The sequence below is a fragment of the Caloenas nicobarica genome, chromosome 31, assembly GCF_036013445.1.
Source record: "Caloenas nicobarica isolate bCalNic1 chromosome 31, bCalNic1.hap1, whole genome shotgun sequence".
NCBI classification, from domain to species: Eukaryota; Metazoa; Chordata; class Aves; order Columbiformes; family Columbidae; genus Caloenas; species Caloenas nicobarica.
The window spans coordinates 2,741,288-2,759,557 of record NC_088275.1 but is presented as its reverse complement, the minus strand read 5'-3'; the positions used below and the strand labels follow the sequence as shown (position 1 = coordinate 2,759,557).

The 18,270-nt window shown below is 67.6% G+C and overlaps 1 protein-coding gene across 5 annotated transcripts; it reads left to right on the top strand.

The window, feature by feature from the left end:
• Nucleotides 1–363: 363 nt before the first annotated feature.
• Nucleotides 364–18,119, top strand: ARHGEF2 (Rho/Rac guanine nucleotide exchange factor 2). 5 transcript variants are annotated; one of them, XM_065653589.1, is made up of 22 exons: nucleotides 364–517; nucleotides 8,214–8,391; nucleotides 8,988–9,055; nucleotides 9,181–9,244; nucleotides 9,470–9,599; nucleotides 9,679–9,788; nucleotides 9,868–10,014; nucleotides 11,175–11,425; nucleotides 12,183–12,308; nucleotides 12,525–12,642; nucleotides 12,738–12,995; nucleotides 13,792–13,868; nucleotides 14,446–14,615; nucleotides 14,741–14,808; nucleotides 15,110–15,304; nucleotides 15,433–15,528; nucleotides 15,611–15,678; nucleotides 15,780–15,821; nucleotides 15,920–15,970; nucleotides 16,267–16,692; nucleotides 17,370–17,563; nucleotides 17,629–18,119. In XM_065653589.1, the coding sequence occupies exons 1-22, from the start codon at nucleotides 500–502 to the stop codon at nucleotides 17,828–17,830; spliced, it is 3,057 nt and encodes a 1,018-aa protein (XP_065509661.1). In that variant the 5' UTR covers nucleotides 364–499; the 3' UTR covers nucleotides 17,831–18,119. The 5 variants fall into 5 exon arrangements, with proteins under 5 accessions (XP_065509661.1, XP_065509658.1, XP_065509657.1 ...); XM_065653586.1 differs by lacking the exon at nucleotides 364–517 and adding an exon at nucleotides 2,076–2,206; XM_065653585.1 differs by lacking the exon at nucleotides 364–517 and adding an exon at nucleotides 4,223–4,305 and having other exon boundaries at nucleotides 15,433–15,525.
• The last annotated feature ends 151 nt before the right edge of the window (nucleotides 18,120–18,270 follow it).

Genomic DNA, 18,270 nt, shown 5'->3' with positions numbered 1-18,270 from the left:
CACCCGTGTGGCCCACAGATGTCCCCTCCGTGTCCCCCGCCCGAGGAGCAGGGCTTGTCCCCCACCCAAGGGGTCCCGTCCCCCACCCAGGGTGTCCCGTCCCCCACCCAGGGTGTCCCCAGGGACCCGTCCTGAGCTGCCACCACCCAGGAAAGTGGGGGGGTCCCTGCCCGTAGCGCCCCAAACCCTCCGAGCTGCCCCCGCACAAGCCGGGACCCCCCGGGTTACAGCAGGTGGCGCGGTTGGGGTGTCACCGCGGGGGGGACGCGGCCACCAGCCCGGGGGGGTCAGGGGACAGAACGGGCTCTCGTGGCGGTCCGGGGGGGGCGGGGGGGCTGGGCTCGCTCCTCCCCGTTCCCGCGCCCGGGGACGCTGGGGACAGACGGGGATTGTCCCTCCCGGCTCCTCCATCTCCCGCAGCTTCGGGAGCCTCGGGCAGCTGGCGGGGGGGGGCCGGGAGGAGACCCCCCTGGGCCGGACCCTCAGCTTCATCCTGAGGATGACGGGGAAGACGAAGGTGAGAGGAGGATGAGGAAGATGGGGAGGCGGGGGGGGTGCTTGGGGAGGGGGGGTCGCGCCCCGAAACGCGGCGTTCGGGGGGGTCGTTGGCCGCGCTGACTTTTGTGCCTCAGTTTCCCCTCCGCTGCCGCTTTGTCGGAGTTTGGGATTTGGGGGAAAACCCCCGAATGTGCTCGAGGCGGGCGGGGGGGGGACGGAGCCAGCGGGGCCCCGCGCGGGCTCGGCGGCGCTGCCCCCCCCTTGTCCCTGTCCCCGCGTCGTCACCATCGCGGTGCGTGCGGAGCCGCCGGGGGGGCACAAGGGGACCCCCGGCTCGGGGGGGGGGGGGGGCAGTCCCCGCCGGGGTCCCCGGGCTCCGTCCCCCCCCCGCGGCGGAGGAAATGAGGCTTTTCCTGGCGACGGGCGCTTGTTTGTGCGCTGAGCTCACCCCCCCGCCCCCCCGCGCCATCCCGGCCCTTTCCTGGCGCGATTCCTCCATTTGGGAGATTTTCCTCCGGCTCCTTCCCAGCTCGGACCCCGCCGAGCCCCCCCGTGCCTCAGTTTCCCCACTCGGCGACGCCTGCTCGCAGGGAGCTGTGGCCGATTCGGGGGGGCGGGGGGGCGCGGGGGGGTCACAGTGGCACTCCCCGGCCACCACCGCCCCTCCCGTGGGGCCGGAGGAGCTTCGGGGGAAACTGAGGCACGGCCACACGCGGCATCTTGGGGACACAGGGGCCGCCGGTGGCTTTGTGTCCCCTGCCACTCACTTCTGGGGGGCGAAACCCACCTCGTCGCCCCCCCGGGGTTGTGATTTGCCACCAAGCGAAGCCATTAATCCCGCTCCCTTCCCCCCGCCCCGATCTCATCCGCCTCCTCCCCGCTGGCTGGATTAGCAGCCAGATGTTGACATCAGTGTGGGGCCAGAGCCCCCCCGGGCCCCCAGCCGGGGTGACTCCGTCTGCGTCCCCCCGGGTGCCAACCCGGGGCTGCAAACGGGTTTAAATTCAGCATTTATTATTGTTATTATTATTATTATTATTGTTTAGCGGGAGGAACGCGCCGCTTAGGCTGCGGTCACGCTAAGGCTCGGCTCAGCAAAGTTTGTCCTATAAAATCCCCGGGGAGGAAGAAGGGGCCTGGAAAAGGGGGGGTGCCGGTGGGGGTCTGGATCCGCCCCCCTGCGGGTGAGGGATGGGGAACGGGGGGGTCGGTCCCGGCCGAGCACGTGGCACAGGGATGGTGGCACCGTCCCCATGGCGGGGACAGACCCTGGGGCCTGGGGGTGCTTGGAGATTTGGGGGGGTCCCAACCTGCGGCAGGATGGGGACACGTCCCTGGGGCACTGCGGGAGGGGGACACTGGGGCGCAATGGGGGACATTGGTGGGGGTCACCCCAAGAGAGGGGACCCCAAGAGAGGGGACCCCGAGAGCTGTGCAGGCAGCAGCGCGCACACGGTGTCACTTTGGGGGACACGCTGGGGCCAGGGGGGCTTTGGTGCACTGGCTGGGAAGCGGGTGCGAGGAGGGGAGGGACATCCGAGCTATTTCAGGAAGAAATAATAATAATAATCCCAGCGGCGGGGCCGAGCTCGGCGCCGCCCGGGGACTCGGCGCCGTCCCATCTTGGGGACTCGGCGCGGTCCTGTTTTGGGGACACACCACGGACCCACTTGGGGACCCCACCATGTCCGGCCGCCCCGCGCCCCGGGTGAGTCACGGGAACCGCTCAGCCCCGGGGGGGCCCCTGGGGGTCCCGGGGCGTCGCTGCCGCTGTGGGTCTCGCCTGAGCCCCCCGTATCACCGGGTGGGCTCCTGTCCTTGCTGGGGGACATGTTGGGGGGGACCCCAAAAATCGTCTCCCGCGATGCCGTGGGGTGACCGCATCCCCGCGGTGATGCCCATATCCCCGTCGGTGGTTTTGGCAACGGGCCGATGCTGGGGTGACTCTGTCCTTGTGCTGGGGGGGACCGCGCGGCTTCCCCCCCAGGACTATGGGGGTCCCCTCTGTGACCAGACCCCCCCATCTCGTCCCTGTGTGACTTTTTATGGCTGCGCCGCCGCTTCCCCCGTCACCCTCCGCTCCCACGTGATGCTCGCGGGACTTTCCCGTGCCCGGATCGGGCCCCGCCATGTGGGGGGCACCGGACCCCCCCGTGGGCGCCACCGGGGCCTCCCCACCCGCCGCGTCCTCCCGTTCGGGGTTTCCTTCTGTTGGTTTCGGGGCAGTTTTGGGGTTCTGGACAGGGAGGGGGAAGCAGAAGTGAACCCCGGCTGGGGGGGTTTGTACCCAGGGAGGAAGCGAGAAATCCGGATGGAGGCTCAGGGCGAACGGGGCAGCGTCACCACGTCCCTGCCCGGCGCGCGGGGCGGCCTCGCAAGGGTTTGGTTCTGCTTTTGGGGCTGTGGTTTAATTTAAACCCGGCCTTGGCAGCGGGAAGGAGCCTGGGACGGGTTAACGGCCGCAGCTGCCGCCCGGAAAGCGGCTCCGCCTGCTTTGGGGTCATTTGATGCGTTTTCCCGACTTTTCCCGACAGCTGCGCTCGAGCTCCCGACGTCTCCCCTTCCCAGGGCTCGCAGGGCCGGGTTTGGCGCCGCGGTGACTTGGTTTTGGCTGATTTCTGCAGGGAAACTGAGGCAGCGGCGGCACCTCTTGGCAGCACCGGTGGCTTTCTGTGGTTATTCATTAAGCCGAGAGCCACCGGCTTCGCTCCTGGTTGCCCACGCGGTTTCGTCCCCGTCCTCTTGTCAAGCGTCAAGTGCCATCAGGCTCGGAAATGCGGAAAAAAGGGACATTTTATTTGCTTAAGGAGCCGTTTGCGGGGCGGGTGGGTTTGCCCCGGGGTGACACGTGGGGACACGGGTCCCCAAAAAAGCCCCCGCTGGGCTCTGCGGGACGCGCAGCCGTGACCGGTGCCTCGGTTTCTCCTGGCAACCCCGGGAGCGTTATCTCCGGCATGAACCGATAAATCCCGTTTTCTCCCAGCCAGCGAGTTAATATTCAACCGGGCTGAGGTTCAACCAGCTCCTGCTGTTGGGCTTCTCTCCAAATACAGCGTTTTAAGGGGAAAAAAAGCCTTTTTCTTTTCCAAAATATCACCTTCAGCCCAACTTTCCGTCGCTGGGGGCAGGATCTGACATCGATTTGCTCCGTTTGGGAACTAAAAACCCTGAAATGGAGGAAAAGGGTCACGCCGGGCCCAGAGCGCGGGGACAGGATTCGTACGTCACCTTAAAACGGCACTTCGGGGTATTTGGGGGTTTTGGGGGGTCCCGCAGTGATGGGAGGTTGAAATCCCACGGGATTTTCTGCTTCTTTTTGGGGTTCCAGTCCCGGTGTCCCCCAGGGAGGAGACGGGTCGTGGTCCCCAAAGGAGCCTGGGCAGGGCGGGGGGTGCGTGTGAGGAGGGGAAACTGAGGCACGGAGGGAAACTGAGGCACGGAGGGAAACTGAGGCACGGAGGGAAACTGAGGCAGGCGAGCAAGGGCAGCGGTCCGGGGAGGCCCCGCCTGGATCCGGATCGATGCTCCGTGGGGGCGGGGCCGTGCCCGGCTTCGCTCGCGGCTCCGCAGCCGCTCCGGAGCGCCCCGTTCCCACGCTGCCGGCTCCCGGGCGCGGGGCCCGATCCTGCCCGTTGCGAACAAAGGCCCCGCGGGCAGCACGAGGCCGGGACCGGCGCTTTGTCCCGCCCCCGGCGGGGCGGGGCGGGCCGGGCCGGGCGGGCCGGGCAGCGCCGGGCGGGAGCGGCGGCTCCGCGGATTATGTCCCGCATCGAGTCGCTGGCCCGGGCCAGGAGCGATCGCGCCAAGGTGGGTCCCGGCGCACGGGGCAGCGGGGGCGGGGTTCCCTGGGTTGGGGGCTCCCCCACAGCCCCCCCTCCTGGGGGGGCATTTCCCTCCTCTGCTCCTGCTCCCCCCGGCCCGCGCAGCCCCCCCCGCTTTGGAGGGGGGAAAACTCGCGCAAATCGCTGCCCCCCACCCACCCCCGCCGCCCCCGCAATTCGGGGGGTTCCGCCCTTCCCCACCCAGCTGGGGGGGTCAGGGTGCGGGGGGGGGGCTTTCATAGGAAGGGGGGGTTATGCACTTTGGGGGGGTCCCTTAGCAAAAAGGGGGGGGCGCAGGGAGGGGCCCCCCCGCAAACCGCTCCCCATTGTGTCTCCTGGGAAGACAATACCCCCCCTGCCTGCAGCGCTGCCCGCGCCCCCCCCGCGGGCAGGGACCCCCGCGACCCCCGCCCGTCCCGCCCATAACTTCTCCTCGGCCCGAACTTCCCCCCGCCCGGTTTCCGCCGCAGCTCCGGCCCCTTTGCCGGCCTGGAAACCCCCCCCGGGGAGGAAGCGGCGGCTCCTCCTGCCGGGAGGCGGGGGGAGCGAAGTGGGGACCCCCCCGCCCCGCTTTGATCCTCCACAACCCGCCACAGACAAAGCCCCGAGCGTTTGGGGAAACTGAGGCACGGAGCGCGTTTCCCCGTTGTCACCCGTGACTTGGCGGGGGGGGGGGGGCGGGGGGGGTCAGGCGACATCGTGGTGCCCCGGAGCATGTGGCAATCGCCGGCGTGGCGAAACGGTGGGTAAGGGGGGGCGGGGGGGCCCAGCTGGTGCCTGCGCTTGGCTTTGTGCTGCGGCTGCTGCGGGCACAGCGCCGCCCCCCCGCGCCTCAGTTTACCCCAGCCTGGGGATGGTTTTTTTGGGGGGGGAACATGAGGACTCCCCCCGGCTCACAGGGACCGGCCTTGCGTGCACTGAGTTTGGGGCATCCGACCCTATTTGAGGGGGTCCAGCCCTATTTTGGGGGTTCCAGCCCTGTTTGGGGGGCACTGCCGGAGGTGCTGGCGGGGGGGGGAAGTGGTTGTTGGTTCCTGCGCCGGCCGGGGGGGAAATGGCGGTTTTTGTTTAAAGAAAGTTTCATTAAAGCCCGTTTCGCCCCACCCAGGGCTGTGCCGGGGGGGCGATGTCGCTGTGTCCCCCCCGCAGCCACTGTCCCCACCACCAGCTTTAGTCCTGGCTTTAGAAACGGGGGAGCCCCCTGTCAATGGGGGAGCCCCCTGTCAATGGGGGACGCGGCCATGGGACCCCCCCGGACGGGGACGTGCTGGTGGCAGATGGGATGTACGAGACCCCCCCCCCGTGGCGACCCCATGGCCAGGACCTTGTTTTGAGGACCCCCCCCTCCCCAAAACAGCGGACGGGGGGTCGTCACCGCTCCCACGCTCCACCCCCCACACCGCTCCTTAGAGGGGGCAAATTTGGGGCCAAAACAGGACTTTTGTGCCCTGGGGGGGGCACCCCGTATTTTGGGGGGGGGGGGAGCTGTTGGGCACCCCCGGGCAGTTTGGGCCCCGGCACCTTTTGTTGCCACGCGCCGCTTTGTTCAGCGCGGGGTGGCGGGGGGGGACACTGTCCCCAACAGGAGGGGACCGACGTGTCACCGCGGTGCCATTTCGGGGGGGTCGCATCCATCACCCAGGTCAGCCCTTGGCTTTTGGGGGGGCTGCACCCCCCTCCCGGCTCTTTGCACCCGCGGTGGTGCCGCAGGTGGCTGGTTTTGGGGGGGGACACACACGGGGGGGTGGTGGCACCCGGGGTTGTCACCCCCCCAAAAGCTCCCCCTGAGTGTGGCCGGAGTTTTGGGGCTCGGGGGGGCGGCGGGGGGGGGGGTTGTGTGAATTTCGGGGCGATCTTGGGCGACGCGGTGTCGGTGCCAACAAAAATCCACCCGCCGGAAAAGAGACAAAACACCAAAAAACCCCAATTCTATTTAAAGCGCAGAAACTTTCTGCGCCCCGCCCGCGCCGGGGGGGGGCGGATGTGGGGGCCCCCCCGGAACCCCCGTGTTGGGCGTTTGGCTCCGTAGCGGGTTTGGGGGGGGGGCGGCGAGGTGGGGGCTTGGGTGGGTTTGGGGGTGATGCTGGGGGGGGGTTTGTTGGGGTGTCCACGGGCGGGTTCGGGGGGCAGAGCTGGTGGCAAATCCCCCCATCACCCCTGTGTGCCACAGATGGGGACGAGGCTGCATGTGCCCCCCCCCCCAAAAAAAATACTTCTAGGGGCGATGCTGAAGCCTTGGGGGGGTTTATGGCACCGCCGCCGGTTGGGGGGCCCCGGGGGGGCGGGGGGGGCCGGGAGCCGGTACCGGGGAGTGAATCCCGGCGGGGGGGCAGGAAGGGGAATCGCCGCCTCCCGCCTTTGTCTGGCGGGCTCGGTTTCCTGCGGCCGGGCCGCGCCGGGGGAGCGGGGGGAGTAAAGGAAAACACGGCGAGAGGGAGGAAAAACAGCGAAAGGAGAGAGAAAAAGAAATAACCGAAAGAGAAAGAAAACGGGGGAAAGCGGAGGGAAGGAAAGCGGAGAAAAAAGGAAAGAGGAAAGAAAAGTAGAGGAAAGGAAAGGAGGAGAGAAAAGGAAAGAAGAGCAGAGAAAGGGAAGGAAAGCAGAGAAAAGGAAAGAAAAGCAGAGAAAGGAAGGCAGAAGAAAGGTGAAAAGGGGAAAAAAAAAAAGAACCCCAAACGAAACAGAAAAAAAGAAAAGCAAAAAAAAGGCCGAAAAAAGGAAAGCAAAGAAAATAAGAAAAAAAAAGGTAAGAGAAAACAAAGAAAAAATAAGGAAAGCAAAACAAGAAAAAGGACAGAAAAGGGAAAAAAAAACAGGGCAAAAAAAATAGTGAAAAAAAAAAAGCAGCTGGGGGAAAAAAGAAAAAAAGGGCAAAGCAAATGGAAAAGCAAAACAAGGGCAGTTGGGAACAATCGGGGCAGATGTTGCGGCCGGGGCTGAGCCGGGCCCTCCCAGCGGGGGGGTGCGCGGGGGGGCCGGGGTGCGCCGCTGCTCCTGCGCCCCGTGCCCGGGGGCCGGGGACTTGGACGGACCCCCCGGTGCGGAGCGGGCGAGCCCCCGAGCCCCCGGCGTGTCCCCCCGAGCCCCCGGCGTGTCCCCCCGCGCCCGCGGCTCCCGGCCCTGGGTGGGGGGCTCTTCCTCGGGGGTCTCTCACCCACCTTCCAGGGTGGGGGGATGGAAACTGGGGCCCCCCCTTTGGCATCGCCGGGGGGGATTGGGGACCCGTCGTTTTGGGGGGGTGGTGCGGGGGGTGTCCCGGTGCCAGGCACGGCTGGTGACACGGCGGGGGGGCCGGGGGGGACAAAGGCGGCTCTGTGGTGGTGGGGGTGCGGGCAGGAGCGGGATAACGCCGGCTTGGCCCCCCCTTTTTGCCAGGGGAAACCATGGCGAGCCCCAAAGCGCTGTCCCCATGGGGGAGCTGCTTCCTCTGAACCCCCATTTTGGGGGAAAAAAGGCAAAAATAGCCACTTTTATTAAAAGAAGAGGAGGTGGGAAGGCTGCGCTCCGGCAGTGCCCCCGACCTCGTGGGTGCTGGGGAGCATCGTCACCACCCCCCGGCACCGTCACCCCCCCACTGCGGCCCCCGCATCTCGTCCCCATTGGGGCTGGTGGCTGTGGTGCCGGGGGGGGGACACACGGGGCCGGGATTTCTCCCGTTGTCACGGTTACGGGATGATGGGAAGCCCGGGCGAGCGCAGCCATCGCGGCGGCTTCTCCTCCTCGCCGGGGTGGCAGGACCCCCCCCCGGGCATCGCTGGGGACCGGGGCGTCCCCCGGCACCCCCGGCTCCCCGCGGCCATGAGCCGCGTCCCCAGACAAGTTGGGGGCGCCGGTTTGGGTGCCGGGGGGCGTTTGGCGAGTCATAACCCCCGCCCGGCGCATCTCTCCGGGCAGAGCAAGGAGAAGATGAAGGAGGGGAAGGAGAAGGTGACAATGACGCTGAAGGAGGGGAAGGACAAGGACGCCCGGTACACCAACGGTCACCTCTTCAGCACCATCACCGTGTCCGGCACCACCATGTGCTTCGCCTGCAACAAGAGCATCACGGCCAAGGAGGCGCTGAGCTGCCCCAGTGAGCACCCGAAAACCGCGGTGACCCCGGGGACAAGTGGCTGGTTGGGCGCAGTTTGGGGACACGGATTCGTGGGGGGTCGCGCGTGGAGGGGAATTTTCTGGGGTGTCCTGGCACATCCCGGCGTGGCTGGCGGCACCGCCGGCTGCGCTGGTGCGGGGGGTGCCATGGTGACAGATGGAGCTGGTGGCACCGGGCTGGCACGGAAGCGTTTTGTCCCCCAGGTTGGTGGTGGTGGCACCAGGCTGGTGTGGGGCACCGTGTCCCCTGGGTTGGGGGGGTCTTGGTGGTGGCACCGGGTCTTGCTGGTGGCACTGGGTTGGCATAGGGCGTCGTGTCCGCCAGGGTATGGGGGTCTCGGTGGTGGCACCGTGGTGACACCGGGCTGGCGTGGGGCACCGTGTCACCCGGGCTGGGGGGGTCTCGGTGTCACCGCGGCGGCTCAGCTGCTCCCCAGCAGCTGCAGCTCCGGGTGTCACCGTCACCTGCTCCCGTCGCTCCCCTGGGACGGGGGTGGCGGGGGGGACCCTCGCGGTGTCACCGGGCGGGGAGGGGGGGTGGCCGTGCCGTCACCTCTCCCCGTGTCCCCCCCCCAGCCTGCAACGTCACCATCCACAACCGCTGCAAGGACACGCTGCCCAACTGCACCAAGGTGAAGCAGAAGGTGAGTCCCGGCCCCACAGGTGACACGGGCTGGGGGGCTCAGCGGGGGTGCAGAAGCCTGGGGGGGTGCTGGGGACACGCACGGGGATGGTGACACCGGCGGTGACGCCTCCGCTCCCCCCGCAGCAGCAGAAAGCGGCGCTGCTGAAGAACAGCTCGGCGCTGCAGTCGGTCTCGCTGCGCAATAAAAGTGAGTGGGGAGCGACGTGCCGGGGGGCGGGGGACAGCGGTGTCCCCCCCGTGCTGCCGTCACCGCGGTGTCCCCGGGGGGCTGTGGGGACACCCCCGGGGGGCTGGGGGACGCGTCCCCCCGGGGGGTGCTCTGGGGACGCCGCTGTCCCCGTGGGCAGTGGGGACACCGTGTGGAGGGCGGCGGGGGGGTCACGGTGTTGTCCCCTCTCTGTCCCCACCCCAGATGCCATCCGGGAACGTCCCAACTCGGCCATTTACCCCTCGGAGAGTTTCCGCCAGACGCTGCTGGGTCCGCGCCGCGGCCGGCCCTCCCTGTCCCTCTCCAAAAGCGTCTCCACCACCAACATCGCAGGGTAAACGGGGCGTGAAACGGGATTGGGGAGGCCCGGGGGTGTCCCCAGGGTGTCACCATCGTGTCCTGTCCCCTCCCAGGACGTTCAACGACGAGTCTCCCCTGGGGATCCGGCGGATCCTGTCCCAATCCACCGATTCCCTCAACGTGCGCAACCGCACGCTGTCCGTGGAGTCGCTCATCGACGAAGGTGGGGACGCGGGGTTCGGGGGCACGGGGCGACGCGGGGCGCGGGGACAGCCCCCCAGCCTCACCCTCCTGCCCCCCAGGCCCCGACGTCATCCTCAGCCAGCTGCTGAGCGACCTGGAGACAGACGGGAAGGACTTTGAGGCGGATTCCTGGAGCTTGGCCGTGGACAACAGCTTCCTGCAGCAGCACAAGATGGACGTGATGAAGCGCCAGGACGTCATCTACGGTACGGGGACACTGGGGGACAGGGACACCGGGGGACGGGGACACCGGGGGACGGGGACACCGGGGGACAGGGACAACAGGGGACGGGGACGCCGGGGGACGGGGACACCGGGGGACAGGGACAACAGGGGACGGGGACACCGGGGGACGGGGACGCTGGGGGACGGGGACACTGGGGGACGGGGACACCAGGGGACGGGGACACCGGGGGATGGGGACACTGGGGGATGGGGACGCCGGGGGACGGGGACACCGGGGGACGGGGACACTGGAGGATGGGGACGCCGGGGGATGGGGACGCCGGGGGACGGGGACACCGGGGGACGGGGACACTGGGGGACGGGGACGCCAGGGGACGGGGACACTGGAGGACGGGGACACTGGGGGACGGGGACACTGGGGGACGGGGACGCTGGGGGACGGGGACACTGGGGGACGGGGACACTGGGGGATGGGGACGCCGGGGGACGGGGACGCCGGGGGACGGGGACGCCGGGGGATGGGGACACTGGGGGACGGGGACACCGGGGGATGGGGACGCCGGAGGACGGGGACGCCGGGGGACGGGGACACTGGGGGATGGGGACACTGGGGGATGGGGACACCGGGGGATGGGGACACTGGGGGACGGGGTGCTGGAGGGGAATGGGGAGGTGGGGACGGGGTAGGGGACACAGGGATGGGGTAGAAATGTAGGGACAGGGGTGAAGAGATGGGGACACAGGCTAAGGGGCATAGGGACAGGGTAGGGGACACAGGGACAGGTCAGAGGAACGGGGATGAAGAGATGGGGACGCAGGGACAGGTCAGAGATGGGGTCATGGGGCCAGGACAGGGGGACACAAGGACATATCAGAGCCGCAGGGATGGGGATGGTGGGATGGGGGACACGGGGACAGGATGGGGGACACAGGGACAGGTCGGAGGAACAGGGATGAAGAGATGGGGACACAAGGACAGGGTAGGGGACACAGGGACAGGTGAGAGATGGGGTTGCAGAGCCAGGACAGGGGACACAAGGACAGGTCAGAACCGCAGGGCTGGGGATGGCGGGGTGGGGGACGCAGGGACAGGGTTGGGGACGCAGGGCTGGGGCTGCAGGGCTGGTGTCCACCCGCGGGCGGTGGTGACATCGCCGGCTGTCCCCCGCTCCCTCCGCAGAGCTGATCCAGACCGAGCTGCACCACGTGCGCACGCTGAAGATCATGGGCAGCCTGTTCCGCAGGGCCATGCTGGAGGAGCTGGCGCTGGACCCCGGCACCGTCCACGGCATCTTCCCCGGCCTGGACGAGCTGCGCCAGATCCACCAGCGCTTCCTGGCCCAGCTCCTCGAGCGGCGCCGCCACTCCCTGGCCTGCGACAGCAACAAGAACTTCGTCATCGACAGGCTGGGGGACATCCTGGTCAACCAGGTGGGGGTGGCACGGGGACAGCGGAGCTGGCCGGGGGGCACGGGGCGCTGGGGGACATCCTGGTCAACCAGGTGGGGGTGGGATGGGGTCAACAAAGCCACCAGAGATGGCTTGAGGGGACACGGGCTGGTTGGGGACATCCTGGTCAACCAGGTAGGGATGGGATGGGGACACCGGAGATGGCCTGGGGGGATATGGGCTGGTTGGGGACATCCTGGTTGACCAGGTGGGGATGAGGTGGGGTCACCGGAGCCACCAGAGATGGCTTAGAGTGGCATGGGCTGCTTGGGGACATCCTGGTCAACTGGGTGCGAGTGGGATGGGGTGGAAGGTGCTTGGGGACATCCTGGTCAGTGAGGTGGGGATGGGGACACCGGAGCTGGCTGGGGGAGTACAGGGAGCTCGGGGACATCACGGTCAACCAGGTGAGGATGGGGTGGGGACACCTGAGGGGACACAGGCTGCTTGGGGACATCACGGTCAACCAGGTGGGGATGGGGTGGGGACACCTGAGGGGACACAGGCTGCTTGGGGACATCACGGTCAACCAGGTGGGGATGGGGTGGGGACACCTGAGGGGACACAGGCTGCTTGGGGACATCACGGTCAACCAGGTGGGGATGGGGTGGGGACACCGGAGATGGCCTGGGGGGGTATGGGGTGTTTGGGAACATCCTGGTCAACCAGGTGGGGATGGCACAGGCCACCAGGGCTGGCGGGGGGTACGACCTCGCTGATGTCCCCTTCGTCCCCCCAGTTTTCGGGTGCCAGTGCGGAGCAGCTGAAGAAAGCCTACTCGGAGTTCTGCAGCAAGCACACCCGGGCCCTGAAGGAGTACAAGGAGCTGCTGGCGCGGGACAAGCGCTTCCAGCAGTTCATCCGGGTGAGGACCCGTCCCCAAACGGCGCCGGGGGGTCCCCGGGATGTGTTTTGGGGTCTCCCTCCAGCCTCCAAGCACGAAGATGCTTCTACCGACTCCGTGCCTCAGTTTCCCCGATGCTTGGTTTCCCTAATGTTTCTTAATGTGGTTGCGGGCGCCGGGGGGGCTGGCGGCTGCTCTGCGCTTCATCCCCTCCCTCTCCCTCCTCGGGCCGGGCAGAGGATGACGCGGTCCCCGCTGCTGCGCCGCCACGGCGTCCCCGAGTGCATCCTGCTGGTGACGCAGAGGATCACCAAGTACCCGGTGCTCATCGAGCGCATCCTCAAGAACTCCAAAGGTGACGGCGCCGGCGCTCGGGGGGACACGTGTGGCTTGGCGGGGGGGCGGTTTCCAGCCCTGACCGTGTGTGTGTGTGTGTGTGTGTGTCCCCAGACAACGAGGCCGAGGTGACGGACCTGTCGCGGGCGCTGGCGCTGGTGAAGGAGCTGATCTCGGCGGTGAACGCCGAGGTGCACGCCTGCGAGATGAGCGCGCGGCTGGGGGACGTGCACCGGCGCCTGGACGGGCGGGCGCGCGTGCCGCTGCCCGGCGAGAGCCGCGACGGCGTCTTCGGCAAGGACGAGCTGCTGCGGCGCAAGCTGGTGCACAGCGGCTGCCTGCTCTGGAAAACCGCGGCCGGGCGCTTCAAAGGTGGGGCTGGGGATGGGGGAGCAGGGGCTGATGCAGGAGCAGGGGAGCAGGTAGCGGGATGGGGATGTTGGGGGAGCAGCGTGGTGCGGGATGGGGGTACCGGGGGATTTGGGGTGCCAGGGGATGGGGATGTTGGGGGAGCAGCATGGTGCGGGATGGGGGAACCAGGGGATTTGGGGTGCCAGGGGATGGGGATGTTGGGGGAGCAGCATGGTGCGGGATGGGGGAACCAGGGGATTTGGGGTGCCAGGGGATGGGGATGTTGGGGGAGCAGCGTGGTGCGGGATGGGGGTACCGGGGGATTTGGGGTGCCAGGGGATGGGGATGTTGGGGGAGCAGCGTGGTGTGGGATGGGGGAACCAGGGGATTTGGGGTGCCAGGGGATGGGGATGTTGGGGGAGCAGCGTGGTGCAGGATGGGGGTACCAGGGGATTTGGGGTGCCAGGGGATGGGGATGTTGGGGGAGCAGCGTGGTGCGGGATGGGGGAACCAGGGGATTTGGGGTGCCAGGGGATGGGGATGTTGGGGGAGCAAGGTGCTGGAGGATGGGGGTACCAGGACATTGGGGTGCTGGGGGACCAGGATGATGTGGAATGGGGGTACCAAGGATTTGGGGTACCAGGGGATGGGGGACCAGGGACCACAGTGCCAAGGGGTGGGAGATGCCAGGGAACGAGGGCACCTGCATTTGGGGACACTGGGGGACTGGGGTGACTAAGCCGTGGGACTCGGGGGGTGGCCCTGGGGACACGCCACCGGCACCCCCCCCGACACCTCCCCCCCCGCGTCCCCCCAGACGTGCTGGTGCTGCTGCTGACGGACGTTCTCATCTTTCTGCAAGAGAAGGACCAGAAGTTCACGTTCCCCACGCTGGTGAGAGCTGCGAGCGGCCCCCCCCGCCGCCCCCGCACAACCGGCACCGCCGTGGCTGTGCCGGCACCGCCGTGGCTGTGCGGAAACTGGGATGGCACTGGGATGGCAAACATAATCCTGCCCTTTGCTAAAAGTCCATCTTTGGTTTTCGAGGGTCTTCACCGGGGGTCTCTGGGGGCCCCTGGTCCTTTGCAACCTGGTCCCCCCCCAGTGTCGGCTCCTTGACCTGATTTCTTGAGCCTGCACGTTGTCATTTTGTGCTGATACTCAGCAAAAATCACGCGTCTCTTTCTTCGCTTAGTGGAACATTCTGCTTTCCCAGCTTGCAAACCGACTCGAGTCCAGTCTCTATAGAGCTATTGTTTCTCTGTTAGGTTTGTGTTACATTAGGCCCAGTCTTGCTACATTAGGCCTAATCTTGCTACATTAAGCCTAGTCTTGCTACGTTAGGCTTGGTCTTGCCATGTCATGCCTGGGGGTTTCTAAAAGATTTTTGTCGCTCTTATCGCCGGGATGGCAGCGGGATGTGGTCCCTGGTCCCCCATCCATTCCCACCCCGTCCCCTGTGCCCCCCCAGGACAAACCCCCCGTCATCTCGCTGCAAAACCTGCTGGTGCGGGACATCGCCAACCAGGAGAAGGGGATGTTCCTGCTGAGCGCGGCGCCGCCCGAGATGTACGAGGTGCACGCGGCCTCGCGCGACGACCGCAACGCCTGGATGCGCCTGATCCAGCAGACGGTCAGCCTGTGAGTGACCCCCCCGCCGCGGGGGGCTCGGGGGGTCCCCGCGGCCGGGGGAGGCGGGTCTGCTGAGCCGCGGGGGGTGATGGGGTGGGGGGGTCCCAGCTCTGACCCCCCTCCCGTCCCCCCAGCTGCCCCAGCCGCCAGGACTTTCCCCTGATCGAGACGGAGACCGAAGCATCTATACGCAAGCTGAAAGGTGGGGGGTCCCTGGCCCTGTCCCACCCCCCCCTGCTTGAACCGCAACTCATCTCCCCATCCCCATTTGTCCCCCCCATCCCCATTTGTCCCCCCATACCTGTTTGCCTTCCCATCCCCGTTTGTCCCCCCTTTTCCCTGTCTGTCCCCCCATCCCCATTCGTTCCCCCATCCCTCTTTGTCCCCCCCATCCCTTTTTGTCCCCCCATCCCCGTTTGTTCCCCCATCCCTCTTTGTCCCCCCATCCATGTTCATCCCTCCTTTTCCCTTCTTGTCCCCCCATCCCATTTGTCCCCCCCCAGACCGCATCCAGCAGCACGACCAGCAGATCTCGGCGCTACTGGAGGAGAAGGTCGGGCTCTTTGCCGACATGCTGGCCCTGGCCAGCGGCTGCGAGGAGCCCCCGGCCCCCCTGGGCCCCCCCCGGCCCCTGTTCCGCTCCGACTCACCTGATGCTGCGCAAGGGGAGAAGCTGCTGCACGACGCTATCCGGGAAGGTACGGGTGGGGAAACTGAGGCACGGGGCTGGGTGGGGAAACTGAGGCACGGGGCTGGGTGGGGAAACTGGGGCATGGGGCTGGGTGGGGAAACTGGGGCACGGGGCTCACCCCTCGTTTCCCCACAGTGGAGAGCCTGAAGGAAATACTCACCTGCGCTGGACGGGACCGGGACCAGGATAATGTCACCGAGGGCGAGAGCTGCCCCAGCCCCGGCGCCAGCAGTGAGAGGGGACAGGGGGAGCGGAGGGTCTGGGGTCCCCGGCACCGCGGTGGGGGCTCTAACACCCCCATCTCTCCCCGCAGACGGTGACGCCGGCAGCTTCAACGGCTCCTTGGAGTTTTGCAGGGCAGATTCGGACGCTGGGCAGAGGGTGAGCGCGGTGGGGGGGACACACCGGGGTGGGGGGGGACATGGGGGGGACACCCCCACCCTGTGCCGGGGACACCGTGTGTCACTGCTCTGTCCCCATAGGATGGGAATGGGAACCAGCTGCTGCAGAGGGGACCCCAGGAGGTAAGCGGGGGCGGGGGGAGCGCCAGCGTGCCTCAGTTTCCCCACTCTGGTTTAGTGGGGGGGGGCCTCACCGTCCTGTCCTCTCTGCTCCCCCCCAGGAGATCAACCAGCGGCTGGTGAACCTCTACAGCCTCCTGCACGGGCTGCAGGTCGGTGGGGACGGCGGGGGACAGGGGTGGGGGACAAGGTGACATCCCACCTGCCTGCATGGACAGGGGCGGGGGGACGATGGGGACAGAGGGGTACGGGAACAGGGGACAAGGCGACATCCCCCCTGCTGGGCACAGGGATGGGGGGATGATGGGGACGGGGGACAAGGTGTCACCCCCACACCTTCACGGACAGTGATGGGGGGACTTTGGGGACAGGGACGGGGGGGCTATGGGGACATGGGGTGACAGGGGCAGGGGACAAGCTGTCACCCGCCGTGCCCACGTCCCCGCAGGCGGTGGTGACCCGGCAGGACACGCTGCTGGAGCTGCGCCTGCAAGAAGCCGCCGAGAAACCGTCCCGCCGCGGTTCCCACCCGGTGACCCCGACCGAACCGCCGGCACGAGGGGGCGAGAAACCCGCTCCCGTCCCCGGCGCCACGGAGCTGGCGCTGCTGCAGCGGCAGCACGCGCTGGTGCAGGAGGAGCTGTGCCGGTGCCGGCAGCTGTGCCAGGAGCGGGCGCAGGAGGCGGCGGCGCTGGAGACGCGGCTGCGGGACAGCGAGCGGGAGCGCGGGCGGCTGGAGCGGGAGCTGGAGGAGGCGCGGGGGCCGGGGCCGGCGCGGCAGGACGGGAGCGCCCGCGGGCGCCGCGGGACAGAGCCGCGGCGCAGGAGTCTGCCGGCCGGGGACGCGCTGTACCTCAGCTTCACCCCCCCGCAGGTGACGGGCAGCGGGGGCGCGTGTCGGGTCTCGGCGCGCGGGTTTGGGGGCTGGGGGAGAAAAATGTGCTCGTGTGTGTCTTAAGTTTCATGCGGCCTCAGCCCCCCATCCTCGCTTAGGGACTGGGGGGGTAGAGATGTGCTCGTGTGTCGTGAGTGTGTCGGGTCTCAGCCCTCACGGTTTTGGGGACTGGGGGTGAAGGGTGCGCTCATGTGTCAGGAGTGTGTCAGGTCTCAGCACGTGCGGGTTTGGGGACCAGTGGGGTAGAGATGCGCTCGTGTGTGTCATGAGTGCGTCTGACCTCCGTCCACCCAAGTGTGGGGTTCGGGGCGCCGGGAGGTGGCGGCAGGAGGAAGAAGATGTGCTCACGCGTGACGTGAGTTTTGTCCGGCCTCAGCCCTCGCGGGTTTGGGGACGGGCCGGGGTTGAGACGTGCTCGTGTTCGTCAAGTGTGCCAGGTCCCGGCCCTCAGGGATTCGGGGTTTCGGGGTTTCGGGAGGTGGCGGCGGGAGGAAGAAGATGCTGCTCATGCACAACATGAGTTTCCGGCCTCAGCCCCGCGGGGTTCAGGGATGGGCGGGGGGAACGTGCTCCGTGTCGTGAGCGTGTCCGGCCTCAGCCCCCCCGGCCTGGGGGCGCGGGGGCTCACCCCTGACCCCCCTCCCTTCTCCCCCCAGCTGAGCCACGGCGCCCCCCCCGGCGGCCTGTCCTACCCGCCCCCCGCCTTCGCCGCCGCCCCCCGCCCGGAGCTGGATTACCGGGGCGGGGGGGACCCCGACACCCTGCGCGGGGGCGAGGGCGCGCTGGACACGCTGCTGGAGGACGAGGACCTGGGGCGCGGCCGCTCGCCCCCCGCCAGCCCCCGAGGTGGGTCCGGGAGGGGACGGGGTCCTGGGCCCCCCCTGTTCCCGGGGGTGACGCCGTGTTTTCCCGCAGATTTCCTGCGGATGCAGGACATTCCCGAGGAGGTGGAGAGCAGCCAGGAGCTGAGGGACGGCGACGGGGACAGTTAGGGACCAGTCCAGCCCCCCCGGCCCCGCCACGAGACGCTGGGGGCCCCCGTGGGGGTTTTGGGGAGCTGCTATTCCCCTGGGAGCCTTATGGGACTTGGGGGGGGTCACCCCCTCCTTGCTGGTGACGTGGGGCAGGGGGGACACAGAAATTTGGGACCGAAGTGTGTCCCCCCAAACCCGCCGCTCGGGTTTATTTATTTATTTTGTCGTCTCGGGGGGGTGTCCCAGTCTGTGTCCCCCCCATCAGCGATGTCCCGAGGGGGGGTGAACCCGTGTCAACCAAAGCTTGTCGTCCCCCCCCATCAGTTTTGGGGGGGCTGCCCTGGATGGGGGGACGACAGGGACATGTGGTTTTAATTGGTTTAACTGTAAAAAGGAAAAACGAAAAAGGAAAATAATTAAAAAGACCATTTTGGACCCAAACTGTTGCACGTGGGTGGCTGGGGGGGGCGGGCAGGGGGGTGGGGGGGTCTCATCTGTGCGATGAGTCTTGGGGTCTCATCTGTGTGATGAATGGGGGGGTCTCAGCCATGTGATGAGTTTTGGGGTCTCAGCTGTGCAATGA